Source organism: Acomys russatus, chromosome 1 (genome assembly GCF_903995435.1).
Source record: "Acomys russatus chromosome 1, mAcoRus1.1, whole genome shotgun sequence".
NCBI classification, from domain to species: Eukaryota; Metazoa; Chordata; class Mammalia; order Rodentia; family Muridae; genus Acomys; species Acomys russatus.
In genome coordinates this window covers 37,730,219-37,756,454 of record NC_067137.1, presented here as the reverse complement: position 1 = coordinate 37,756,454, position 26,236 = coordinate 37,730,219, and the positions used below count along the sequence as shown (strand labels likewise).

The window sequence follows — 26,236 nt, the reverse complement described above, 5'->3', positions numbered from 1 at the left end:
CCAAAGGACTGGGCCTGCGCCTGCGCGTACCTGGGGCGTGGTCTAGCGGATCAGGGCAGGAGAACTGGCAAAGCTGGCGCTGGATTTCGAACTGGAGTAGCCGCACGGCCGCCACCGCAGGACCACTTTACACCCCGCGAGGCGCGGGTGGCCTGGGGACGAGCGGAGGAGGCGAGGTGAGAACAAGGCCTCGCCCAGCCGAGCCTGGCGGCGCGGGTGGGGGGTATCCTGGAGCCCACCGTCTCTCATTCCCGCCACGTCCCGGGGCGGAGGCACGACTGAGTGCAAACCAGGGGAAGGAAGAGGAGCGTTGGTGCGCAGTCAGGGAGGGACCCGCGTTTCGGTGACAGGTCGACCGCCCGCCTCCTTTAGGACAAGGCTCAGTAGGGGCCCTGAGGCCTCCCTCTAATTGCACTTGCACAGCGACATTGGAGTTGGAGTTAACTGTCTACCTCCTCGCTTGTGCGAGGCAGTTGTACAGAGAGCTTTGCAAGCCTGCTCTTGTCTGCTTCCCCAAGTTAACTTTGTGATGTGGGGCAAGTTATTGAATCTCTGGCTTGTCTGCCTCACGTGAATGGGCGTTCCCACTGTCCAGGAGGCTCAGATGGCCCCGGGGATCGGCTGCTCCAGATGGGCAGGAGTGAAGGCTAACGGTTTCTTGAGCGCCTGGTGCTGCGTTTGGCGACGTTGGATGTTCAGTACTCGTTGTGTGTTGGCTAACACCTCCCAAGGGAAATCTCAGAACCCTGTAGCGTGCCCCCCTCCGCTATTCTGTCTATCCACCTAGAACAACCGCAGCTTCTTCTTGGACTAGTTAGTTGAGAGAGTGAAAGTTTTCAATAGAAGATGGCATAGTTTACTGCTGTGGTCTGATGTACATTCAAGCTGTGGGCCCTTTAGTCCGACCTGGAAGTCCAGGGAAGGCTTTCTTAGAAGAGGACTGAAATAAGTCTGGAGAGGCAAGTAGCTGCCGAGAGACCTATAAACTGAGAGTTCTGTGGGAGGGAAAATTGGAGCATAGCACAGGAGCTCACAGGAAGCTTAGAACAGCGGGGAACCAAGGGGGGCTTTGCGTTCCTGAGAGGTGAACTGAGTGTGTAGTCCGTGTGGAAGACTGAGAGTGGCCGGCGAGCCCTGGGTGTCTTGCTGGAGAGATCTGACCTTCCTTAGTCTGTTAGAAAACCAGTGGAAGCTTTCTGGCAGGCCTAATAGTGGTCTCTGATCTGTGTTTGAAAGAAATCATCGTTGCCTTTTTTTTTTTTTTCCTAAAATGTGGGGGCAGATCTTAGAGCCACAAGGAGTCCTTATCCAGAGGGCTGGCTCCGTGGTTAAGAGATAGATTCTGCTGTTCTTGTTGAGGATCCAAGTTCGGGTCCCAGCACCCATGTTCAGTGGCTCAGTGCCAGCTCCAGAGGAAATCCCTACTCCTACACACACAGTTTTTATTTGCAAGGTAAAGGCCTTTTAGCCACAAAGCATCCTGAGTGGGTGTGTGGACTCTTTAAATGTGGCAAACTGTGTCCTTGGTCACTTTCTGTAGATTGAGGATTCGTCATATTCATGCTGCAGAGTGCCACTGGGCTGGATACAGAGCTGCGGCAGAGAGCTCTGCCATGTCCTCCCGAGAGCTCTGCCATGTCCTCCCGAGATCACGCTACTGGATTGTATGTGGGGGCTGGAGAACAATTCGGGATTGATGAGTTTCTGGTTTCTAGCAGTGATGGCTTAATTGCCTGAGTAGGAGAGATGAGGGAGGGTGGTACCATCAGCCTTTGGCAGTTTTGGTGTGTGATGAGCCTGTGTAGCACTCAGCTGACAGGCAGCATCCCCTGGCTCATTTTTAATGCATGAATAATTTAGAAGCAAGAATAATTTGCTTAAGTACATGCATCCAGAGTAGCAGTTGCTATCAAAGACTAACCCTTTCTTTCCCTCCAAGTTCCAGCATTGATTCTGGGAAGCAAGTTTTGAAAACTCACAATGGCCTTAGTGATATCCAAATCATTGTCAGGGATCTGTGGGTGAAAACTGTGTTGTAAAAACAAAATCAGAATTCCACTGTACCAAACAAGTGGAGATTTTTTCCTTATCATTATTTTCTAAATAATACATCATAACAACTATTTCTGTAGCACTTAAATTAGTTATAAGGCCCAGGTTCATCTCAGTGGAGAGTGCTTGCCTAGTTACTTAAATAATTTAGAAGTGGGTCGCAGTGTGTGGGAGAGTGTGTGTAGGTTACATGCATTTGTGTGGTTATGGAACCAATCTTCTGTAAACACCAGGGAGTCTGCACTAAAATATAATGTGCCTAAGTCTGTCATATTCCAGCACTTTAACTATGGTAGGCTACTAACATGGTGCCTCATGCTGCTCCGTTAACCTAGTTTTGCACAGGCCTGGGAATAAGGCTCTCCTGTCATCCCTCCTTCACTGCAGGCATCTTTTAATGTAGACTCATCCTTTGCAGCAACTCTGCACAGTAGGTAAATAACCTTTCACTCCCTCTGCTCGCACCGCAGGCCGGTAGTTTCATACCTGGTGCCCAGTGAGGTTCTATAAAGCAGAAATCTGGCCACGTCCGTCCCTTGACGGCTTTGGAAACCCCCTATAGACTTATACTGAAACCATGCTTTCTTGTGGCCTGCTAGGCCACTCTCTTATCTGGTGCCTGCCTTTCTCTTTCAGTTTTCCTCATGGTATGATTGTTCTGTACTATTTGTATTTTTCTTGTTGATCTACTCACTCCCACTAAATCAATCAATCAATCTCTCTCTCTCTCTCTCTCTCTCTCTCTCTCTCTCTCTCTCTCACACACACACACACACACACACACACACACACACACACACACACCTGGGTCAGCTTTGTCCTTGTGCCACGAGTCCCCACTGCCTAGGTGCTTACTGCCTATTCGGAGCTAAGTGAATAAGTCAGCTCTTCTTGCTGCAAATAAAGTGGGCGTTGAGAAGAAGATTCAGTGAGAGGCTGGCTGAACTCTCAGGCCGCTATGGCAGGTGACCCAGAAGGTGGGCTAAGAGTGGGTTCTACGAGGACAAACAGAAGCCCCGAGCTTGTTGGGGGCCTCTCCGCACTGGCTTAACTCACTGTCTTCCTCCACTCGGTCCACTGCTTAGCCTGGAAGGGCTGGGTGAGTCAGGGGACGGGAAGGTGCTGTGCAAATGGCTGTGTGTGGAGCCTTGAAGAACAATGCAAGTGGCTGGTTCTGGTGTAAGCATGTTCTGTGAAGATCAGTTTTTTCGGTAAAATGTGTTAGGATTGTCTTACTCAGGACTCCCTTGTCTTCAAAAGCAGACTGTATCTTAACTTCCTTAACCCCTGCCTTTTCTTTGTGCAGGGAGGTGACACCTAGGTATGTTTTTATGTCAGGTTTTTTTTTTTTTTTTAACTTAAATGTCTTTCTCTAGGAAAAGAAAATGCACATTTTTACCAGACATGTTAGTCCTTGCCTGTCACCCCAGGCTTTGGGAAGCTCAGACAAAAGGATAATGAGCTCAAGTCTATTCTGGTTCCATAACAAGATCCTGTTTCATGGGATGGGGAAGAGGGCGTGGTGGTGCTTGCCTGCAATCTCAGCACCCAAGAGGTCCAGCTGGGAGCATCCTAAGTCATACATTGAGTTGAAGGCCAAGCTGGCCTGAGAGACCCTGTCTCAAAATATTAGAGGTAGGGGACATGAATGCTAATATATACCCTTTACCTCAGATGTGTAGATGCTTTCAGCTCTCAGTCCTACCACTCTACCAAGTGCCCGAAGTAACTGGATCTCAGTGTCCTGGTTGATAACGTGTCTCATATTTTAGTCAAATCTTGAATCAGCTGAAAAGTATAGCATCTGAATCCTTGAGAACTGGGGCAGCGTGTGTTATTTTGAGAAAAAGGACTCTTCTACAGATAGGGTGTTTTTGGTTTATTCACTTTTTGTCAATTTTTTGAACAATAAGTTATTTTTATGTGAATTAATGTTTGCCTGCATGTGTGTATGTGAGCCACATATGTGTCTGGTGCCTACAGAGGCCAGAAATCACCATCAGTCCTCTAGAACTGGAGTTAGATTGTTGTAAGCTGCTATGTGGGTGCTGAGAACCTAACCCGGGTCCTCTACAAGAACAACTGCTCTTAACGGTTGAGCCAACTCTCCTGCCCGGGTGTGTGTGTGTGTGTGTTCTGTGTCTGTGTGTGTACACACACCACAGGCATGCAGATACCACCAGAGACCAGAAAAGTACATTGGATCCTCTGGAGCGAGAGCTGCAAGCAGCCATGAGCCACTTGACCTCAATGCCGGGAACTGAACTCAGCAAGAGCAGCAGGCACTCTTAACTGCTGAGCCACCCCTCCCACCACTTCTGTAAAATCTTTAAGGGAGCAATAGGGATTGAAGCCAGGTCCTCACACCTTGCTAGGCAAGTGCAGAGCCACATTCCAAGATCCGTATTTTACAATTTAATAGAGAAAAAGGCTGAAAAAGAGTAGCGTCCGAGGGAAGTTAACAAGGAACACACCCACAGACATGGATGGGGCTGAGGGCTCTGCTTGTGCTGTGTACAGCATGGTCTGCTGCTGCTTTCCTTTCTTCCTTTTTCCTTTCTCTCTTTTGAGACCTGGTCTATATAGCTCTGGCTTGTCCTGGAACTCACTCTGTAGACCGGGCTGACCTCGAACTCACAGAGATCCGCCTGCCTCTGTCTTCCTGCTGATGCTGCTTTTCTTGACAGTACTGGAAACGCCTGTCCCGCCAGGACACCCTCTCTGGATCAAGCTATGGTGAAAGATGTTCCGCAAAGGCAAGAAGAGACACAGCAGCAGCAGTTCCCAGAGCAGTGAGATCAGCACAAAGAGCAAGGTAAGAGGCCAGGGTGGGCAGCGGCACTCGCAGCCGGCTCTGCGCACAGTGTGCTGGCTGTGGCCAGGTCCCAGAGTCTTCACCCTCCTCGCCTGGAATACTTACTTTTGTACTAGAGAGCCGCCTTGCTCTGATTTCATTATCTTGGTCATTTTCTGAAATTCTTACAATTGATTCCACCAGATGGGACTAAACTCTGAGTGGTCTCATTAAAACACACTGATTTAACACCTAAAAAGACAAACAAACCAAACTTTTAAAAAACGTTATTTATTTGAGGGATTGGGGTGCACCTGTGCTGCAGCAGGCTTGTGAAGATCAGAGGGACAACTGGGAGGAGCCGGTTGCACCATGTGGATTTCGGGGATTGAACTCAGGTTGTAGGGCTTAGGTGACAAGCACGCTTACTTGTTGAAACCATCTCAGTGACCCATATACAGTCTCCTTTCTGCTCTTCCTCCTCCTCCTTCAGACAGGGTTAGCTCAGGCTGGCCTCACACTCACCCCAAGGTCTTCTATGTATCCTTTATCTCCTGACTCTCCCCACTTCCCCAGTGCCGGGGTTACAAGCACGGGCCACCATGCTTGGCTCTGATTTTTTTAAATTAATTTTTAAGATTTATTTTATTTTTGGTTATCTGTGTGTAAAGGGGGGGGGGCGTTATATGCAGATGACTGTGGTTGCCTACAAAGTCCAAAAGAAGGCACTGGGTCCCTGCAGCTAGAGCTATAGCGGGTTCTGTCTGAGCTGCTCTGGGTGCTGGAAACTGAACTCAGGTCCCCTAGAAGAGCTGCACCATTTTGCCAGCCCAGAGAATATTATTTTTAAGGGATAAAAATTGCAGGCATCGAGGGGCGAGATAGCTCAGAGTCTAGGGTTTATTGTGTGTGTGACAGTATTTCCTTCACGGCAAGATTGCCTAAGCTCCCTTTAGCAGACTTTTTGAACGTTAGCAGTACCGGTGGACTTAGGACACACTCACCTTCTGAGTCAGGGTTTTCACAGAATGCCATTCCTAAGGAAGTAAGTGACACGTTTATTCCTCAGAACTAGTTACATCATTTTAATCTTGGCCACCAGTTTTGTTGCTCTGTTCACACTGACAAGCATGCCCGTCCGCTAATAATGCAAGCCTGCTGAGGGCCAGAAACCAGAGGAGGCCATTGCAGAGGGCCAGATTAGGAATGGGGAGACTTGGGTTTGACCTGGCCAGTCTTCAGTTCTCCCTCAGACAGGGATGTTGCTCAGTGGCGGTCTTTCTGCACAGGGTTCTTTTGAGGGTCCATGGAAACAATAGGAAAGCAGGAGGTGGTGTTCACAAGGCTGTAAGTGTGAGGCAGAGTGAGGAGGGGAGCTAACGCCCCAGCCTCAGACTGTATCCAGTGTTGTATGGTTGAGAGAACAGTTACCTGCCACGTGGCTTTTGAAGTTTGCTGTGGAAAATGCCTTCAGCCACAGTCAGTCTGCTCGAATAGTCAGCCAGCTATTGTGTCAGCTCAGCTTAATAAGTCACTTGCATCAGAGAAGACATACGTCTTACTGTGCTTCTTCTCAGTCTGTGGATTCCAGCCTTGGGGGTCTTTCGAGATCCAGCACTGTCGCCAGCCTGGACACAGACTCCACCAAAAGCTCAGGTATGAGGTGGGGCCGGGTGACTTGGTGACTGGCCTTGTGTTTACTCCCGCGGTTCTGTGTGGCAGAGCGAGGTCTCCTGTTCTGGGTTTTCTGTCTCTCCCCTGCCACTTCTGGGAACTTCAAAACCGGACCACAATTTGGTGAAATGGGTGAAGATACTGTGTGGGAGCTTGCCGAACGCACTGAGGCAAAGTTTTCTCAGTGCATCTGAGAGCAAGATTTGCAAGCACCCTGTGACAATAACTTAACAGTTTCAAAACAGCTTTTTAATAGGAAGGGTAGCTGAAACAGAATAATACGTGGGCTTAATGTTTATGGGAACACACCATGTGTGTTAGTGGTGAAGGGTTTAAGAACCACTAAGATCCATTAACCTCAAACGCTGACACCAGATACCCTACTTGAGGTGACCAGCAGATACCCAGAAAATGACGATGTGTGTCCCAGACCTATGCAGTTATACAATCACCTTAAATTAGTGCCTCCTTAGAAACTAGGAGAGCTCCATAAATAGCTAGTAATTGAGATATACTGCATTCATTTTTATTTTACCTAAAATAATATTGTCACACAAAATTCATTATCTTTACCTCCAGACATTAAAATGTTTGCATCATTTTCATACGTGAACAGCATAAACATAATTATATTGTATTTCCTTAGCACGGCAGCTGTCACAGTGGTTTGTGGGAATTTCTATACTGGCTGTTTGTTGCCATCTCCTAAGGGACATCATATCTCTCATATTATTCTATATAAATTTAAAACTGAGGCTGGTATTTCTGACTGAATGATAGAACAGATGACCTGAGTCAGGAAATAAACTAAAATAGTACTTATGTTTTGTTTTCATTTTGGCTTTTCGAGACAGGGTTTCTTTGTTTAGCCCTGGCTGTCCTGTACTTGCTTTGTAGACTAGGCTGGTCTTGAACACACAGCTCTGCATGCCCCCACACAGGTGTGTGCCCCCACGCCCGGCAGTACTTGTGTATTATAATGGCTCCATTCATTGTCTAGTTGGCTTTGTAATTTTGCTTATTTTGAAGTAAAGGTCATCAGTATTGATTTGCCCCTGTTACTAAGGCTTTTTATACATTTGGTGTAGTTACTGAAGAAAAAGCCCAATAACAATTTAAGTTCCTCCTTATTATATATAAAAAAAAATGCATTTAGAAACTTGTAACTAAACATCTGCGTGTGGGGCCAGGCATGGTAGTGCCTGCCTTTAACTCCAGCACTTAGAGATAGTAGACCTGAGTGTGACGCCAGCTTGGTCTACATAGCAAGTTCTAGCCTAGCTAGAGCTAGCATAGCACCTGGCCTCCAAACCCAGTGAAAACTAAAATAAAAAGCTGATATGGTGGAGTATACCTTTAACCCCAGCACTCTGGGATGCTGAGACAGGGAAACAGAGTGAAACTTTGCCTCAAAAATGAAATAGGGGCCGAGAAGGTTAAGAGCACTAGCTGCTCTTCCTGAGGGCCCCGGCTGAGTTCCCAGCTACCACTCCACTCCACTCCTCCAGTTCCTGGGGACCCATCACACTTTACTGGCCTTTTCAAGTATTGCATGCACATGATACATTTATATAGATATAGATGAAACACCTGTACACATGAATTAAAAAAATAAATCTATAAAACAAAAACTAACATATTTAGGATTATATTCTAATTATAGTCTTGTTATATTATATATAATATGTATATATATATAGTTGGAGGATATTCTGTAAAGTAGGCATTTGCTATTTTTAACGAAATCTTAATCATTTAATTTTACCAGTAAAGACTTAGGAGACAGATGCTGGGGTGGAGGCTGGCTAGCTCAGAGAGGCAGAGAAAGCAGCCAGCTGACCTTCCTCCTCAGCCGGTGGAAGAAGTCCCAGAAGGAATCCCCTCTCCCCCACGGCCTCAAACCTCCTCCTCTGTGTGTACCTATTAGTCCTCCTGACTCCCTCTTACTGCCCCTCCCTTTAAAGATTTACTCACTAAGTATACTGTGCTCTACCTGCATGTCATACACCTGCAGGCCAGAAGAGGGCACCAGATCTCATTGTAGATGGTTGTGAGCCACCATGTAGTTGCTAGGAATTGAACTTCGGACCTTTGGTAGAGCAGCGCTTTTAACCTCTAAGCCATCTCTCCAGCCCACTCTGTTTTTTCCTGTCAGATAGCTGCTTGCTCCGCCTCTTAACCTAAGGTTGACTTTATTTAATCCTCTTTACAATATTCAAGCAGAAAACTCTTGGATTAAAGGCGTGTGCTAAGTCTCAGCCACACTGCAACTAGAAACAGGTTTTTCCAGTAAATAACACAATCTCGGGGTTCACAGTGTGATCACATGTCCTACAACAAGGCATCACTTTTTAATGTCTGTTGTAACCTCAGGACAAAGTAACAGCAACTTAGACTCATGTGCTGAGTTTCGAATAAAGTACGTTGGTGCCATCGAGAAACTGGACGTGTCTGAGGGGAAGAGCCTCGAGGGACCACTAGACCTGATCAATTATATAGATGTTGCCCAGGTGAGTGACAGAACAAAACCAATTCCAACTGAAACCTCTGGCTGTTGTACGCCCTTGAAAGACTGTGTTTCTCTTGGGCTCACTGCATGCAGGGTGCTCGCCATCTTTGGTTAAAGGTAGATCTCATCCTGAGACAGCTTTGAGTGCCCCAGAGGAGGAGCCATTTTTCTCCAGGCAGAGAGCTCTTTGCTTTCGGGGGCTGACTGGCCCTTGGGTGACTGGAGAACTGACTGCATTGACCACTTAAGATTCTATAGGTTTTTCTCTAAAATAATCTGTCAAAGCCTTACTTCACCAAACTGGTTTCGCTGACTTAAACTCATGATGTGGACAAACCTCTCTCTCTCTCTCTCTCTCTCTCTCTCCTTTTCAACACTCACTCTGTAGCCCTGGCTATCCCTGAACTCATAGAGATTCATCTGCCTCTGCCTCTCAAGTGCTGGCATTGAAGGCGTGTGCCATCACCGGCGGTGTAGCTCCTTCCTTATACTCCATTTCCAACAAGAATTAAGGCGAAAGGGGCTTTGAAAATATACTCGGGACAGGAAAATATAAAAATCATGGTAGGGACTAGAAAGGCAGTTTGAGCACTGGCTGTTCCTACAGAGGACCCAGGTTCTGTTCCCAGCATCCAGATGACAACCATCTGCGACTGCAGCTCCAGAGGCCCAGCCCCCTCTTCTGGCCTCCTCGGGCACTGCATGCTTGTAGCACACACACGTACATGTAGGCAAAACACCCACAAAGATTAAAAAAATCAAGATAATGCCATATTGTTTATAAAATAAAATTCTAAGATCTGTACATTTACCTTTACATGTCAGGACATAGAGACAACAGCTCTTAGTGAGTTCAAAGCCATCGTGGTCTATATAGCAAAAGCCACAGAAGTGTTGCAACAACATGGAGAGACCTCCCCCCGCCCCCCACACGCCTCTTACATCATAGAGATTGGGAGTATTAGATAGGACTCATATCTTTATGGCCATGAAAGAAGCTACAAGATGGGCTGGAGAGATGGCTCAGTGGTTAAGAGCACCGCCTGCTCTTCCGAAGGCCCTGAGTTCAATTCCCAGCAACCACATGGTGGCTCACAACCATCTATAATGTAACATGATGCCCTCTTCTGGCCTACAAGCAGACAACACTGTATACTTAATAAATAAATCTTAAAAAAAATAAAAAATAAATAAATAAATAAAAAAAGAAAGAAGCTACAAGGAAAACTAGCAAATCTAATTTGCAGTTGAGAAGCATCTTTGGTAGAACCTGTTATCCTTGCACTCGATTTGGAATATGGGCATTCAAACAAAGCAGAAGTATCAAATACTCAAATGTCATGCAGAAAGATGTTCAAAACGACATCGTCACTCTTCATTCTGTAAGGGTGGCTAAGGCATTCATCCACCACAGAGCTTTTGTTTGATGAGATGCCATCATTAACAGTAGCAGTGTTTTCACTCTTGTAATGGTCTTAGGTCTGGGAGAGCCAAGAGCTGAGGCATCTGGACCTGGCTCACTTACTGTACTTAATCATTCAACAAAACGTTTACAGTTCGGGACACCTATCTTCCAGTTACATCTTTCTCAAGAGAAGATAAACTAGGCGGCATTCTTAGGTAGATGGGAACAGCTGACCCGCTGGGGGCCGGGGTATGATCAGGTATCACCCACTGTTTTGTTTGACAGTTTTGTGAGTGGCGCTAACTCATGGGCAGTTTGTCATCCTGAGCCCCAGGATCTGTAGCTAGCAAGGTGTACCTTAGCAGTCAGACAGAGCGTGACCATAAAAAAGATGGTCCCTGCTACCTAGCTTCCTGATCATTCCTTGTCCTGACATGAAGATGAGCTCTGAGGATTTTTTAATCTAAATAGTGTAAATTTTGTTTTGTTTTCAGACAAGGTACATAGCCCTGGCTGTTCTGGAACTCACTCTATAGACCAGGCTGTCCTTGAGCTCACAGAGACCAGCCTCACTCTGCCTCCCAAGTGCTGGAACTAAGAGTTTGCACCATGGTGGCACTCAGAGAAAGGATGAACAGGCTACCAGGATGAGACTTAATAGGCTGGGACCATATGGTGGGGGAGGAGGTCCCCTTCTGTCACAGACCTAGGGGAGGGGAATAGGGTGAAAGAGGGAGGGAGGGAGGAACGGGGGAGGGAAATACAAGTGAGGGGATAACAATTGAGATGTAATCTGAATAAATTAATTAAATAAAAAAAAGGGGTCTCACAGGAAAAAAGTTTGCACCAACACACCCAGCTTAATAATGTAAATATTTTAATGTTACCAGGATCTGTGGCTAGGATCTCCATTTGCTATTAGGGTCTACACCACAAAAGGACAGAGCAACACACAGGGAGTGGATCAATCTGAATTTGGGGGAAACACTTGTGTAGACTGGGTTTGAATGGGTGCGAGGCTGTGATAAGCAGATACCAAATGCAACTAATCGAATTTAAGATGATCTTGAGTTTTTAATGTGTGGTGTGGTTTATTTTCACTTTAAAGCAAGATGGAAAGTTGCCTTTTGTTCCCCTGGAAGAGGAGTTTATTCTGGGCGTTTCCAAGTACGGCATAAAAGTCTCGACCACAGATCAGCACGTAAGTACATCCTATGGGATCAGGAGTCCCAGCCTTTTAGGGTGCACTTGGAGTCCTGTGTCCTGGCTGGTTGCCTGGTTACTGGTATTAAGGTTAGCTCATTCCTGAGGGTGAACACAGGCTTCTTTCACATTTCCCACAAATGTGTGGACCACCAGTGTTTCATCCAGGGACCTCATGTCATTTGAAAGTAGCTTTTGGTTTGGCATGGAGGCCAGGCAGCAGTGACAACAATTTAGATGACTTTGTTAAACAGCAAAGTGTAATCCAGAAAGCAAGTTACCCCATAAAGTAGGCATACTAGTGTCCCTGGGCTGAGAAACTGTGTAGTCCTTTCTTCCAGATCTGTGGACCTGCCTTTTCGGCCTTCTAATGCATTCTGCCTGGGGAAATGTGTTTCCTGAGAACTGAGAAGTGCTGGCAGCCATGTCACAGGTTTCTGAAGGTCTTGTGATTTCCACAGGGCGTTCTGCATAGGCATGCCCTGTATTTAATCATCCGGATGGTGTGTTATGATGATGGCCTGGGAGCTGGGAAGAGCTTGCTGGCACTCAAGACCACAGATGCAAGCAACGAAGAATACAGCCTGTGGGTTTACCAGTGCAACAGCCTGGTGAGATACCTTGGTTTGTTCCTATTCCATAGATGAAATGGTGATTCTTCCACGGCTTTCAAAGGCTGAGGAAATGCTCTCCCCAAGGGCCATCCCTCAGAATGAATAAACCCCGGGTCAGCAGCTACTCAGACAGGCTGGGAACTGCTTCTGCTGGGCAATACTGACCTGGGCTGGGTCAAAGCTCTTCCACTCCTGAGTTGCTGTCTTCTCAATCACAGGGCTTGCTCAGCACCAGCCATTACTCTCCAGCCCTGTCAGGAGTGCCTAAACGCTGGGCAGGTGCTGATGGCTAGGTTGGGGAAAGCAATGTGAGGTAGCCAGGTAGTTTCTGGAGAGGGGATGAACTCCATTTGCACTTCATCTTATTTTCATTAGTTCCTTGAGAATTCTGTACAGTGTGCTTTGGTCATATTCACTTTTCTGTGTTGTATCTCTTCATACAATACAGGAGCAAGCCCAAGCCATCTGCAAGGTCTTATCCACAGCCTTCGACTCTGTGTTGACCTCTGACAAGTCCTGAACTCTGCAGTCAATGGAAACTGAGCCATCACGGGAGAGCTCATCTGTCCCTGCATCCGTCTGCAGCTACGGCCTATTAGAGGGTGGGATGCCCTGGTCCAGTTTTCTAAAATGTAATGTATAAAATATCGGTCTTATACTAATAGGTGTTATTAACAGTAGGTTAACTTTCAATAATTACCTACTTTATTGGCTAAAAAGAAACCTTGGAGGCTGGACAGGTAGCTTGGTACTTAAGAGCACTTGCAGAGGACTTGGGTTCAGTTTCCAACACCAACATGGTGGCTCAAAACTGCCTGTAACTCCAGTTCCAGGAGATCTGACGTCCTCTTCTGGCTTCCTCAGGTACCAGGCAAACATGTGGTATACATACATACACGCAGCCACTCACACATACACATAAAAATAAAATATAAGAAAGATAAAATAGCCTCTATTGTTTTTGTTTTCAGTTTTGTTTTTTTTTTAATACAAACAAGCTTAAGACTGATGTGTCACTGAGTTTGCTCTGAATGAGATTTGCACCCTGTAGCTTCACAGGGACTCAGGATTACTTGCTTGCAACTTGAGACTGGCAGAGGTTTGGACTGGGGACCTCAAATTCACATGACCTTAGAGTAGTGACAGTGTCAGCTTAAGACAAAAAGCACCCTAACAGGGCTGGAGAGATGGCTCAGAGGTTAAGAGCACTGGCTGCTCTTCCAAAGGTCCTGAGTTCAATTCCCAGCAACCACATGGTGACTCAGAACCATCATCGATAGTGAGATCTGGTGCCCTCTTCTGGCCTATAGGAAGAATACTGTAAACATAATAAATAAATCCTTAAAAAATAAAAAAAAAAAGAAGGCACCCTAAAAGAAAGGTATAGCTAAGATAATACACAGCACACTAGTGTTTATCTCAGAGTTAAGAGGACCTTGGGGGACACCTGCTGGCTGTTAGACATAACTTTAAAGGCTTTCATGGCCCACCTCTTCGATGAGTGCCAATAGCTAACACTTCAAAGATGAAAACCATGTCCATTCAAAAGTACTTTATTTTTTTCCAGTCGAATGACTGGTTAACAGGAAGTCAATTTATTAAACATGCTCTAATTATAAATCACTGCATTAAGGACAAGGAAAATAATCCGTTTAGGTTATACAGTATATACAGCTGCGCTGCACTATACCGAAGTAATCAAGTGAATTAATTGAATATCATACATCTCAAAATAGCATTCTAGGCTGCAGGTCGTTCCCTACCCTCAACAGGCCATATCAGTCTATGCACCCTATTTCTGAGTCATCTTCCCTCCAAGTCAGACCTGATGGAAAGTGGCAAAAAATTAAAAAAAAAAAAAAAGTAAAAAAAAAAAAAATAAAGAAGCCCTAATTTCGCAGCTGACGCTCATGAAATGTAAACTTTAAATATAAATAGATATCTACAATGTTTTCCTTTCAGTTACTTTTTCTTTTCAGTTTGCAAAGAGCAAATAACTAAGAAAGGATAGTTAGGAGGGAAGTCAATAGAATTCTCTTCTGGTAAAAAGTACTATCCATTACTGCACAATAGCGCCACCAAATTAGAGAACGGAAAAATATTTCCTAGGTATTTATGTACCAGTAAACCCGATAGGGTAGCTTGGGACTGGAGTTAAAATGTTGACATAAATCAACTTGATTCCTCAGAGAGCTGGCACCAGGTCACCAAAGCCCGATGGTACAGATGCATGTGGGGTGGGTGCACCGTAAAAGAGGTCCTGCGAAGTGCAATGTGCAAAATGCATCTGTTCACGCTCTTAAGTCTACAAGAAAAGTGACTAGGAGAAGGGCTCAAATGACAGAAATTAATAAGCAGTGAAAATAGATGTAGTGTTGGGAGCAAGGAGAGAGAGAGAGAGAGAGAGAGAGAGAGAGAGAGAGAGAGAGAGAGAGAGAGAGACTTTAATTACAGATCTAAGATGTTTTTACCCAGAATCTGAAAGACAGGAAGCAATCACCATATAGCATCATACGACATTCCAGTTTGTCCTGGTTTCTTTGAAATAAACAAAGAAAGGGAAGCTGCATCGACCAAGTGCGCCACCTCGGCAGCATCACTGCCTTGCTATCAAGCTTACACCTCAATCTATTCCTTTTGCTCAAACTCCAGCTTTCGTTCAAACCCTCTGCTTGCCTCTTCATTCGGAAAGAGTGCCAGATTTCCCGTATCCCTCCTATGACTCTTACGCTTACAGCTGTTAAATAGAGGTATGACAGTAAAGCTCATGAAACTAATGAGTTTTGATTTGTATCATATACAACCTAGTTCCCCTCCCCCACCCCACATAGTGTAAGTTTAAGAGTGATGTGATGGCCTTACATAGTGTAACTGGGATGTTTGGGGGGCATGGGGCTCCCCAAGATCTACATATTTCTGATATGCTCTTGAATACATACAATTGGACAGGCTAAATTTCAAGACAGTGTAGCTACCATTCCTTTTAGAGAATCCTATTAAAGACAAGACGCTAAGCTGAGCAGGTATCCTTGGGAGCTGGGTGGGGAAGGCAGCGGCACGGACCAGCACACAGGGAGGAATGCGCTTCTTACAGGATCTGCACCACGTAACCTACTCATGGACAGTTGCTGTCTGCGTGATGGGGGGGCATCGAAGGAGGCAAATCCTAAAACACCCAAGGCATACAAGCTAGTTTAAAGGGCTGTTTTGCAATCCGTCATCCTTAGTTTTTAACCAAATTCAGGAACTGCAGTTTAAAACACCTGGTGCAGACCAGATGGCTATCAGCTATACGGCAATAAACCATCAGTAGTGTGGGAAGTATGACTGTTCACAACGGTCATACGTACATGCAGGAGATGGTGGCAGCTGCCACCTCACAGGTGCAGAAAAGCACAAGGTTAACGTGTAAGCTTTGCCAGGCCGCTCTAAACAAACACTGGCTGAGTTTCAAAGGAACCTATGTCTTTCGAGGTGAGTGGATGGCGTTTGTGGACAGAGTCCAGGGCAGGGCGACAGACTCGGAAGCACCATGGTATTGGCTTGCTAAACTGACTGTGCTAAACAAGGTAACAATGTCAGAATTGGGCTAAGGAAAGCTGTAAGAATCCCCCAAATTTGTTTAAGCTTTTTTTTTTTTTTTTTTAGGCTAAGCTACTCCTGGAAATGCAGGATCCTGGGTATATAGTTAAAATAGCTCCTCATTCCCCCTTTTTAGGAAATTCTGCTTTTCCTAGTAAAAGTATAGCAATGTTGCATGAAAACCACAACCTATAAAAACAATCTGCTTATATATAAAAATGCCTTTGAGTTTTCAGAACAGGACAGTATTATGAGAAGATGGGCTGCCATACAGCACGATCGAGACTGTCTATGGCTGGTCTTGGTACCAATAACAAAATGAAACGTAACGGTTAAACAAAGGCTTTTGTTCAGTAGCTGTTTAGTCAGCGATAAAGTGCACAAATGACACGGGAAAGGCTCCTTTGCGGCTGGGGTCTCCGTCGATGTGGCCGATCTGAAAGGAGCAAGTTTGAGTTATAAGTGGTACAAACCTGGAGGGGCAACACCACATGTGCGTCTGTTCACAGTGATTTCTTCTGCCAAAGAATGACAGAGAAACAGCTGTGCCATACTTCCTTTTACTTCCTCCCTGCGCTTCCTGGAGCACCTGGCTCCTTCCACAGCCCTCATACATCCTCAGATGGCTACGGGTGAGCGCACATGTTGCCCCTGGGCCCCAGCAATAAGGAAGGCACCAGAGAAGCCATCTGGATCTACTTCCCACTTTGTACATGAATGAAGAAACAACACTCAGAGTCCTAAGACCTGGTAAAAGTATGATGTGGCTCCATGTATATCTTATCAGGCATTTGTAGAATGGTTTAAAAACATTTAGTCTGAAAAAAAAGGAGCTGGAGAGATGGCTCAGAGGTTAAGAGCACTGTCCACTCTTCCAAAGGTCCCAAGTTCAATTCCCAGCAACCACATGGTGGCTTACAACCATCTGTAATGAGATCTGCCGGGCAGGAACACATGCGGGCAGAATACTATAGAAGTAATAAATAAATTTTATTTTTTTAAAAATTCGGTAAGCTGGGCATGGTGGCGCATGCCTTTAATCCCAGCACTCAGGAGGCAGAGGCAGGCAGATCACTGTGAGTTCAAGGCCAGCCTGGTCTACAAAGCGAGTCCAGGTCAGCCAAGGCTACACAGAGAGACCTTGTCTCGAAAAACATAATAAAATAATAATAATAATAATAATAATAATAATAATAATAATAATAATAATAATAATAATAATAATAATAAATTATTCACTTCTGGGGCTGGAGAGATGGCTCAGAGGTTAAGAGCACTAGTTATTCTTCCAAAGGTCCTGAGTTCAATTTCCAGCAACCACATGGTGGCTCACAACCATCAATAATGAGATCTTGTGCCCTCTTCTGGCCTGCTGGCTCACATGCAGTACAGAATACCTTATAAATAATAAATAAATAAACCTTTAAAGAAATTAAGTCTGGGCAAATAACAGAAATTATACCCATGTAATCTCAAGCATGTTCGTGATTTTGGCAAAGAAAAGTCTAAAGGAAAGCTGTCAAACTACACTGTTGTTTTTCAAACTGCCACTGAGAACTGTGGCGCCTCAGGAGGAGGTAGCTCTGTAGTTATGGCTAACATTTACTTCTTTTGCACATGCCTGGTTTTTCCATACTTTTAGAAACCAATACTGTCCACATAGCTTAGCCTGTGTCAGGTTGGAGTCTCATCCAAAGGTAGGATGTAAGACAGTGTGATTCCAGCTCTGCTTCCCTGTGCTGCTTATGTGGAGGGCAAGGTCGGGTTCTCAGAGCCCAAGACTGGATCTTCACCATGCCCAGCCATGCACAGGAATTCCTTAGGATGTAGAAGAGGAAGAAGTTAGGGAGCTATGGCCCCTAGTGGGCCTGTGCTGAGGGAAGCTGATGGGAATGGCATCTTCCCTCAGTTGCTGCAAGAAAGGTAAATGCAACCATGCCAACAGCCACGCTACAAATTGGCCATGGAGAGCTGCATGTGGAAATGCGGGCTCTCAAAGCTCTCAGTTCAGGTCAAATGTGCTCTGAAAATGTAGCCCAAGTGGCCTACCCATCATAATAGTGAGATATTCACCTGAGGACCCAATCAGGCCCACTCAGAGGAGGGCACCGACATAGGAGACAGCAGAGGACCATCTGGTAGCAGCACCAAACCCAGACTGCCTAGGCTGAGACCTTCCATCGTGTACAGCCTCCCTCCCTGTGGTTCCACCCTGACTTGTGCACCCTGCCCCCACTCACCCACCACTCCTGATCCTCTTCCCCATCCACAATGATCACATCCCCCTCAGAGAAAGTCAGCTCGTCCGGGTTGTCAGCCACGCAGTTGTAGAGTGCTTTGACTCGCTTGGGTTTTGACTTGGTCTGCATTGAAGAGGAAGGGTGAAGGCTAGTGTGGCAGGCAGGAAGCCAAGTTCTTAGGTAGAGACCAGGCCTCTTGCCTTCTGCTTACTCCCTAAGCCAATTACCCTGCGCTGGGAAACCCACAGAGGTCAAGCAAGCGGGCCTAGCTTGGTGCAGCAGGAGCCTGGGCAGAGGAAGGAAATAAGACACCTGGGGTCTGGTGCAAGGTGGCTACCCCCTCCTCAGGTCACGAAACAACACCTGAAAGCAGCTCTCAGCCCTCCATCCAGGAGAAATAGAAAGCCCAGTCGCCTCAGAGCCCTGTAACTAGTAGAGCACAGGGAAGGGGAGCAGGTTTGTCCACTTACCGCCTGTGACTTCCTAGGCATGGGGGCTGGGGGCTGGAGGGCCATGGTGTTGGACAGAGGGCCCGAAGAAGTTTCTGTTCAGAGAGATGCACTGTGTTAGGGCCGAGACAAAGCAACTTTACAAGACACCCCCATCCCTACCCCCATCCCTTCTAATGACAAGACACCCCCATCCCTACCCCCATCCCCTCTAACGACAAGACACCCCCATCCCTACCCCCATCCCCTCTAACGACAAGACACCCCCATCCCTACCCCCATCCCCTCTAACGACAAGACACCCCCATCCCTACCCCCATCCCCTCTAACGACAAGACAATGACTGTAAGAGTCACAGCGTTGTGTCTGAAAGCAGGGCTCTCCGCAAGTTTGGTTGTGTCAAGAGAAAAGTCCTGTACAAGGCAGAGAACTTCTTGCCTTCACAGTGAGAGAAACTGAAGCTAGCAGGCCCAAGCAGGGCAGCTACCTAGAAATCTAACCCCCAGCCACTCCTTCAATCAACCTCTCCAAGTTAAATAATTACCAGGTCCTCTTGGCTGGCCTTTGTTGATAAGTGGGGATGGCTTGTCAGTCCTACAAGGAAGGAAATATATACATTTATTGATCACTGAGGTTTCCTGTTCTGACCGTATTCCTTTGACCAGGGACCCTGCCCTCCCATCAGCGCTTAAGCTGGTGCTTGTATCCCATCATGTGTGCCACCTTCCCACTCTGGAAGAACTAAAGGCCTAGAGCAAAGTGCTAGATCCTGATCTTAACCCCGGGCAGAAGCTAAGTACCCATCACTGCTTCCATTCATTCACCGTTTGCTGACTCCAGCCTGAGCCTCCGTTGTCATGTGAAAGAGAGCAGGCTGAAGCCTAATCTCAGGTCTGGGTGGCTCTGCTGGGGGTCTGTGTGGGCACCACAAGTCAATGCCACCCATGCCTCCGAGCTCTGGGACGCCTGCTGGGGAACCAATGTGCTCAACAGGCTGACCACAAGCCTGCTGCAGTCTGTGTCCCACATTTGTGTTTGGACACAAACAAGGATGGTTCTCACAGCTGGAAGGGGAGGTGGGGTGGGTGCTGCATCCACTCAGACCTGCCACCAGCGGACATGCTTTTTGCCTATAGTAGGTGGAAGACTGTTTTGTTCATTCCCTAAAGGGAAAAAGGGCCTAGGGTATGTGAAGGGCTAAAAAAGCTTTATCCTCAGTTCCCTGGAGTGGGGTTGGGGAGCTGGTGGGACCTGGCAGGAAGTAGGACAAACAACTGGGCAGGCAAGCCTTGGGAGGGGCTGAGGAAGCAGGGAGGCAACCTGGGATGGCATTCTTTCCACAGCAGGTCACTTCCTACAGACACTTCCTCTGCAGCCCCAGCGAGCCCATCTGGGTGCTGGTGTCTACAGCCTAGGAATAAAGGGGAAAAGAACAAGACTTGGTTGTACTCTTATTTTCTGTTGGGCCGAAAAACCGTAAGAGCAAAGGCTCAATTTGATTCCCACTGCCTTGGGCAAGTATGTCTGTCCTAGCAGATGTTATTAAGTCGGGTGTCCAGCTTCCTACTCAGTCATCAACCCAGCTATGAAGTACTCACAAGAGATACTTAGCAGAGGACCAAAGTCAGCTAGCCTTGCCCTCCAAACCCAAGAAATGTAAAATGCACTCAATACTCAGGAGGAAGAAGAGTCACAAGTTCAAGGCCAACCTAGGCTAATATAAAAAAGTAAAAGACCGCAGGGTGAGGTGGCGCATGCCTGTAATTCTAGCGCTCGGGAGACAGATGTAGGCGGATCTCTGTGAGTCTGAGGTCAGCCTGGTCTACAACATTTACAAGTGTGCTGGTTTGAATGAGAATGGTCCCCATAGGCTCATATATTTGAATATGCAGTTAGTGGAACTGTTTGGGAGGGATTAGGAGGTATGGCCTTGCTGCAGGAGGTGTGTCCCTAAAGGTGGGCTCAGGTTTCAAAAGCCCATGCCATTCCCAGTTAGCTCTCCTTCTGCCTTGTGCCTGTAACTAGGATATAAATTCTCAGCTACTGCTCCAGGGCCATACCTGCCTGCCGTCATGCTGCCCCCCCCCCACCCCCCATGATCATGGACTCTGACCATGGAACTGTGAGCCCCAAGGAACCTCTTCATTTGTAAGTTGCCTTGGTCACGGTGTCTCTTTTTTTTTTTTTTTTTTCTTCGAGACAGGGTTTCTCTGTGTAGCCTTGGCCATCCTGGACTCACTTTGTAGACCAGGCTGGCCTCGAACTCACAGCGATCCACCTGCCTCTGCCTCCCAAGTGCTGGGATTAAAGGCGTGCACCACCACGCCCGGCTTGGTCACGGTGTCTCTTTACAGCAAGAGAAATGAAACTAAGACATGGTTACTAAAATCTTAACTCCCAGGAATTTCACAGGCCATGAAACACTCTCATCTGAAAATGTTACCCACTTCTTATAAATACAAAAAGCACAGATGGCTTGCCACTCACGGATATGAGAAGTGGTGGCAGCTCACCTGTGGGCCTGCTCTTGTTGTCTCCTGCTCTAAAAGAACAAATATGAAATGACAGATTTATATCATGTCCAAAATAACTGGGGTGGGGGGGGGTATTGAATATACACCATGCCTTCCTTTAAACTAAACTCTACCCACAATGGCAGCCTGATTCCATTCACACAAGTCTGTCTTGGACAAGCCATACCCTAACATCATTTGCTTTGTCATCTCCCCACTGTCCCTTTCAGTTGGATTAAAACCAGGGAAACAGCACTGGGCAGAAAACTCAGGCATAGTCCTCACTTGCTTCTTGTGGGCCCTGGGGAAGTGGCTGCGAGGACGCTGGGGCCTGGCACTGACTAGCTAGTACCACTGTTCTCATCCGCCTGGCGGAGTACCAGGACTCCACTGTTTCTTGTCTAGAACTTCAAGGCATGACCTGGCACCTTAAAAAGCAACATGGAGGAGCCAGAGAATCTAAGAACATTGCAAGAAGAAGAGGAAGAGGAAGAAAGTGCAGGGACCAGAGAGGCACAGTCCATGGCTGCCTAGCATATTAGCTTGGAAAGTACACTTGTCACGGCATAACTCAGCGGCCAACTGTACTTCAATCACCATTTACAGACAGTATGGTGCGGATGTGTACTTTGGGCTCTGGAAGGATGTCTTGGCAAAGTAGTACATGTGACATCCTGGTTTTAAAATGCCAGACTGTGGCCTGGGGCTGCTGCTCAGTATTCATAGCAGGCATGAAGCTCTGGGTTCCATCACCAGTATCACAAAGGAAGTAGGACGGGAGAGAAAGAAAAAGAGGTGGGGAGGAGGGAGGAATAGCATATAAAAAAAAAATAATTCCATTTCCCAGACAAAAGAATTAGAAATAAAAAATCCAAACGAAATGTACAAAGAACTGAAAAGGAAAGAACTTTAGAAGCTAGGAATATCAGGATGATTTCTAATTAACCTGGTTGACCAAGCAGGAGAGTCCTACACAAGAGTAAGGGAAGCAAGCCCTTGAGTGGTCCCAGGTGCATGGTAGCATCCCCATCAAGCCAAGAACCTCTGGAAGTGGGAGACAGGACAGGTTGTGTCATGAGCAAGAGGACTTAACAATAATAAACAACCACAGAAACCCTAAAGCCCTGTAAGGCACTGGCGAATCCCTGGACTCCCAGGGACTTCTCTCCCGAGTGCACTGAAGACAGCTCCCATTCCAGAGAGGGCACAGCACAGGACATCTGGGGACACTGGGGGCGGCTGTCGAGAACATCACAAAAGCAGAGGCACCAAGTGTAAGATTAATTTTATCACGCCTCCCAAAAATCATACACCTTTTAGGTAGACACTATGAACCTGAGTTGCCCAAGGTGGGGGGAAAATCCCTCAGAGTTCTGTAGGCAAACAGACTACACCACTTCAGGGAAACTTATTTTCAGGGTCTGGGTATGCAATGTTGTTGGCAAAGGCTCTCATGTGAAATGTCTCAGCAGTGAATGTACAAGACCAAAGACCGCAAACAAAATTCACTTTCTACTATAAAAATATGATGAAAAGATTTAGAGATTGGGGGGGGGGGCGCTAAAGAGATGGTTCAGTGGTTCAGAGCATGGGTTACTCTTCCAGAGGACATGGGTTCGATTCCCAGCACCCACATGGTAGTTCACAACCATCTTTAACTCCAGTTCCAGAAATCTGACACCCTCTCTGGCCTCCTCAGGCACCAGATATGTACATAGTGTACTAGCAGGCCAAACACTCATACACATAAAGTAAAATATGAAAGTTTTAAGTTATTTCAAAAAGGTAACTGGATCCCTTTGCCGTGTGTGCACAGGGGAAAGCCCCTGTCTGTAGAGAGCATCTAATGAACACTGTGGAGGGACCACGCAATCAAGACAATGTTTTCAGAGAACAACAGAACCAATAGGACCTTGGGTCTTAAGAACTTGACTCAAAACAAAACAAAAACCTAAGTTAATTATGCAGATTTAAGACCTAAGTTTGAAAGACATTTTTCAGCTAAAAAACCTCCTTGTAGAATAATGGAGAGCTGATCAGTAGGTTACGTAGCGCTTGGCCTCTCACCCTAGCATGGTAGAAATACAGGAGATTTCCAGGGCTCACACAGAAATCCCAACAGATGAAGAAATGGGGCCAATGCCATTGGAAGCCCTCTGAATGTGAGAGGTAGCGTTGGCTGATGTGGCCAGGCACAGAGTGGCCAGGCAGGGGCAACGGTTACCCGGAAGCTGGTTTCTTCTGAGGCAGGCGGCTGGGTGGCTGGGGCGGCAGGGGCGGGGGCTTGCTCTGCGAGACCCCGGGTTGGGAGGACTTGCTTGGCTGGCTCATGGCTTCTAGTGTGCTTGATGTCTTAGTCACAGAAGGGGGTGGTGTGGAGGTCAGGGTATCTGTGGAGAGAAAAGGGGGAGGAAAAGAGAGCGTGAGCCCCCTAGGTGCCACACCTAGTCTCGTTTTGGAGCCTTTTTCCTTCTCTAGCACTCACTTTTCTCAGGACACCTGTGCCTGCTTCTTGGCCTGTCTCCTCGGGGGGTAACTGCAAGGAGGGGCAGACCAGTAGGGGAGCCGAGCCTCAGTTACCACTGACAAATTTTGCTGTGGCCTGTATGTGTTTAGCCAGGAAACTGTGTAGGGGCCAGTTCTTGATTTTGTGTTGAACTGCCCATAAACCAGCCGAGCAGGTGGAGTCTGAGGCTAGGTTCTTGCCTGGCATCTGCCCTGGGGGAGTCCAGGGTGCTTGGGCTAGGGCTCTTCTTGTATCAAGTGAGCCACGACCAGAAAGGAGAAGAGCCCTGTGCACCCCTCTGGCCTCGAGTGGCGTCAGTTCTAAGGACAAACTGTGACCATCGACCTGGTATAGGTCCCCAGTCTGGGAGGAAAGGTGATGGCTTCTATTACAAACAGACTGTGTGGCTCAGAGGCAAAGTGATGCTGGCAAGGTGGATGGACTGTTTAAAAAAAAAAAAGAGAGAGTGAAGTCATGTGCCTGGGCCTTCCTTCATCCTGCCTATCTCTCAGAAACAATGGAGCAACGGGCCTTTGTCAGTGGTTTATCTCAGGATGGGAACAAAGATACAGAACAAAATGGACTACGTATAGGAAGGAAAAAAATATAAGGATCTATTATTTTTATGGTCTCTCTCCCTTTGTTTCTTCCCTTTCCTACTTCACTGGAAAAGTCCCAGATAGGTTAGCCCAGGAACACCATACTGAGAATCCTCTTGATGCCTGACCCAAGCATACTGCAGCTGGACCCTGCCCCAAACCCCTCTGCAGAACTTCCTAGACACACCGTCCCTGCTGCTGCTGCTGCTAGCACCTACCCTCTTGGTGATTCCTGCAGAAGTGCTAGGGTTGCTTTCTGTATACACCACAGGTACCATGGCCTAGGAAGAGCTCCACTGCCCTGGAAGCAACAGACCCAGAGATGCTGGACTCCCATCTCCTCAGGCCAAGGCAGGGTGGGGAGCAGACAGGGCTGGTGTCACTGGCCCAGTGGAAAGCATTTGGCTCTGCAGCAGGAGAAAGGCCCTTTCCTGCTGCCTGTCTCCTGGTGTTGGGAACGGCCACCCACACATTGGCATGTTGGGAACTGCCACCCACACATTAACGTGACTGAAATGACCACTCTCAAATCACTACACAGCCAGAGGAACTGCAAGTGTGGATGCTGTTAAAATGCTTTGTGAGACAGGATGAAGAATGAGCCATCTTGGGGGTAACAAGGGGATTTGAGGCAGAGGCTGAAAGGTTTGGGACCACAGGGGCAACATCTGGTATGTATCTGCGTGCAGCCCACAGCTGTCTCCCCCAGCTGTCTGCCAACAGTGCCCCCCATCTTCCAGACTCATAAGGCCCATTTGCAAGAAAGGAAAAAGGGGAGGTGGAACAAAAACCAAAAAACGTACTGGTAGATGTCATTCGCAGAGGGGGCAGCGGTGGGTGGACAGCTGGCAGATCTGACGAAGATCGCTGCCTGCTGACACCGTCCACACCTACAGAGTTTGTCTTCCACAGGGTGTTAGCCGAGGTGGCTGTCTGAACTAAACCCACACACATACACACGTGCACACACGCACGCACGCGCACACACACGGAACAAAAACAGAAACAAAACACTTCGTTATTGATCCTCTCACTCATAAAAGGTCAACTTGAACCTGCTGGGAAAGCAACAGGGCCCTGAAATTTACTCTTTTCTCTAGTAGGGAAAGTGAGATGCAAAAAAACCTGTATTTATATATATATAAAATAAGTAAAATGCTCTAGAGAACATTCACAGGTAGACCTTTCAATTTGATGGTAAAAATTTAAAAATATTGTAGTTTGAAGAAGGAAATAAATAGCCATAAATCTACTGAGCATTGCATTCAGGGCCTTTGGAACTTCTTATTTCTGCCCTCCTATTGCCTCCCACTGTGGGCCAGAGACCCTGTTTTCAGCCAACGTGGATAGGTAGGATGTGTTCTAGACACGAGGGGATGGCTCTCCCCAGCCTTCAGTAACATAGCTGCCTGGAAATCTGCACAGGTGAGCCAGTAGCTCCAGCCAACTCCCACAGCAATGACACTGGTCTTTTTCACTATGTGCCATTTGCTCTGATGCAGAGGGGTGCCCCTGTGCCTAAGGGGGGAGGTCTGGGCCTGGCAGGGAGGAGACACACCTTCCTAGGCCAGCTCCAGGATTGGGAGGGAGCCATCACACTTGTCCAGTGGTAAGTTCTGCATCTCAGGGTGGGACACGGGGCAGCCTTACTTTAACTCCACCCCACCCCCATCCCATGGTGTGAACACCCCCTCTTCACATCAAGTGTGGACTTTAGGGCAAGAGAAATGAAGGCAGTAGGAGTGTAATTTACTTCATGTGTGTATGCATGGCAGGGTGGGGGAAGAGCTAAAAATAGAATGGCAAAAGTGGAAAAACAATCTGATTCCAGGAGCGCAAGAGATCAAGAAGAGGAGGTGACCAATCCTGTTCTGCCACCCAACGGAGGGAATGAAGTCTCTGTCACAGAGCCAGCACAAGCTCCTAGACATGCAGACAGCCAGTCTCTGGGACACTGAGCCTTTCAGAATTAACATACCTCTCCAGGACAAAGAAGCAGTGAGATGCCCATAAGGGTCACAACAACCCATAGGAGGCGACAGGGAGCACTCCTTAAGCCCAGGAGGAGTGTGTGTGTGTGTGTGTGTGTGTGTGTG

General features: G+C 47.1%; 2 protein-coding genes across 3 annotated transcripts in view; one reads left to right on the top strand and one right to left on the bottom strand.

The window, feature by feature from the left end:
* Positions 1-11: 11 nt before the first annotated feature.
* Itgb1bp1 (integrin subunit beta 1 binding protein 1) lies at positions 12-13,176 on the top strand. Its single transcript, XM_051143873.1, has 7 exons — positions 12-176; positions 4,740-4,867; positions 6,424-6,502; positions 8,894-9,030; positions 11,543-11,635; positions 12,099-12,248; positions 12,700-13,176. The coding sequence occupies exons 2-7, from the start codon at positions 4,796-4,798 to the stop codon at positions 12,769-12,771; spliced, it is 603 nt and encodes a 200-aa protein (XP_050999830.1). The 5' UTR covers positions 12-176; positions 4,740-4,795; the 3' UTR covers positions 12,772-13,176.
* A 2,396-nt stretch (positions 13,177-15,572) lies between these two features.
* Positions 15,573-26,236, bottom strand: part of Asap2 (ArfGAP with SH3 domain, ankyrin repeat and PH domain 2) — a 151,010-nt gene continuing 140,346 nt past the window's right edge. The window contains exons 23-28 of one of the 2 annotated variants that reach the window (XM_051143853.1): positions 24,944-25,078; positions 23,260-23,425; positions 19,067-19,116; positions 18,544-18,617; positions 18,074-18,196; positions 15,573-16,269 (exon numbers count right to left, since the gene is read on the bottom strand). In XM_051143853.1, coding sequence (XP_050999810.1) covers positions 16,195-16,269; positions 18,074-18,196; positions 18,544-18,617; positions 19,067-19,116; positions 23,260-23,425; positions 24,944-25,078 — 623 coding nt within the window. In that variant the 3' untranslated portion in view covers positions 15,573-16,194. The remainder of the gene's footprint in view (positions 16,270-18,073; positions 18,197-18,543; positions 18,618-19,066; positions 19,117-23,259; positions 23,426-24,943; positions 25,079-26,236) is intronic. The other variant, XM_051143859.1, reaches the window with a different exon arrangement.

What these genes read in the sequence shown, in the direction of transcription:
- Itgb1bp1 (XM_051143873.1), top strand. Translation starts at nt 4,796, where the DNA reads ATGTTCCGCAAAGGCAAGAAGAGACACAGCAGCAGCAGTTCCCAGAGC. An exon ending in AGATCAGCACAAAGAGCAAG is followed by an intron (nt 4,868 to 6,423) that starts GTAAGAGGCCAG and finishes GCTTCTTCTCAG; the next exon opens with TCTGTGGATTCCAGCCTTGG. An exon ending in ATTATATAGATGTTGCCCAG is followed by an intron (nt 9,031 to 11,542) that starts GTGAGTGACAGA and finishes TTCACTTTAAAG; the next exon opens with CAAGATGGAAAGTTGCCTTT.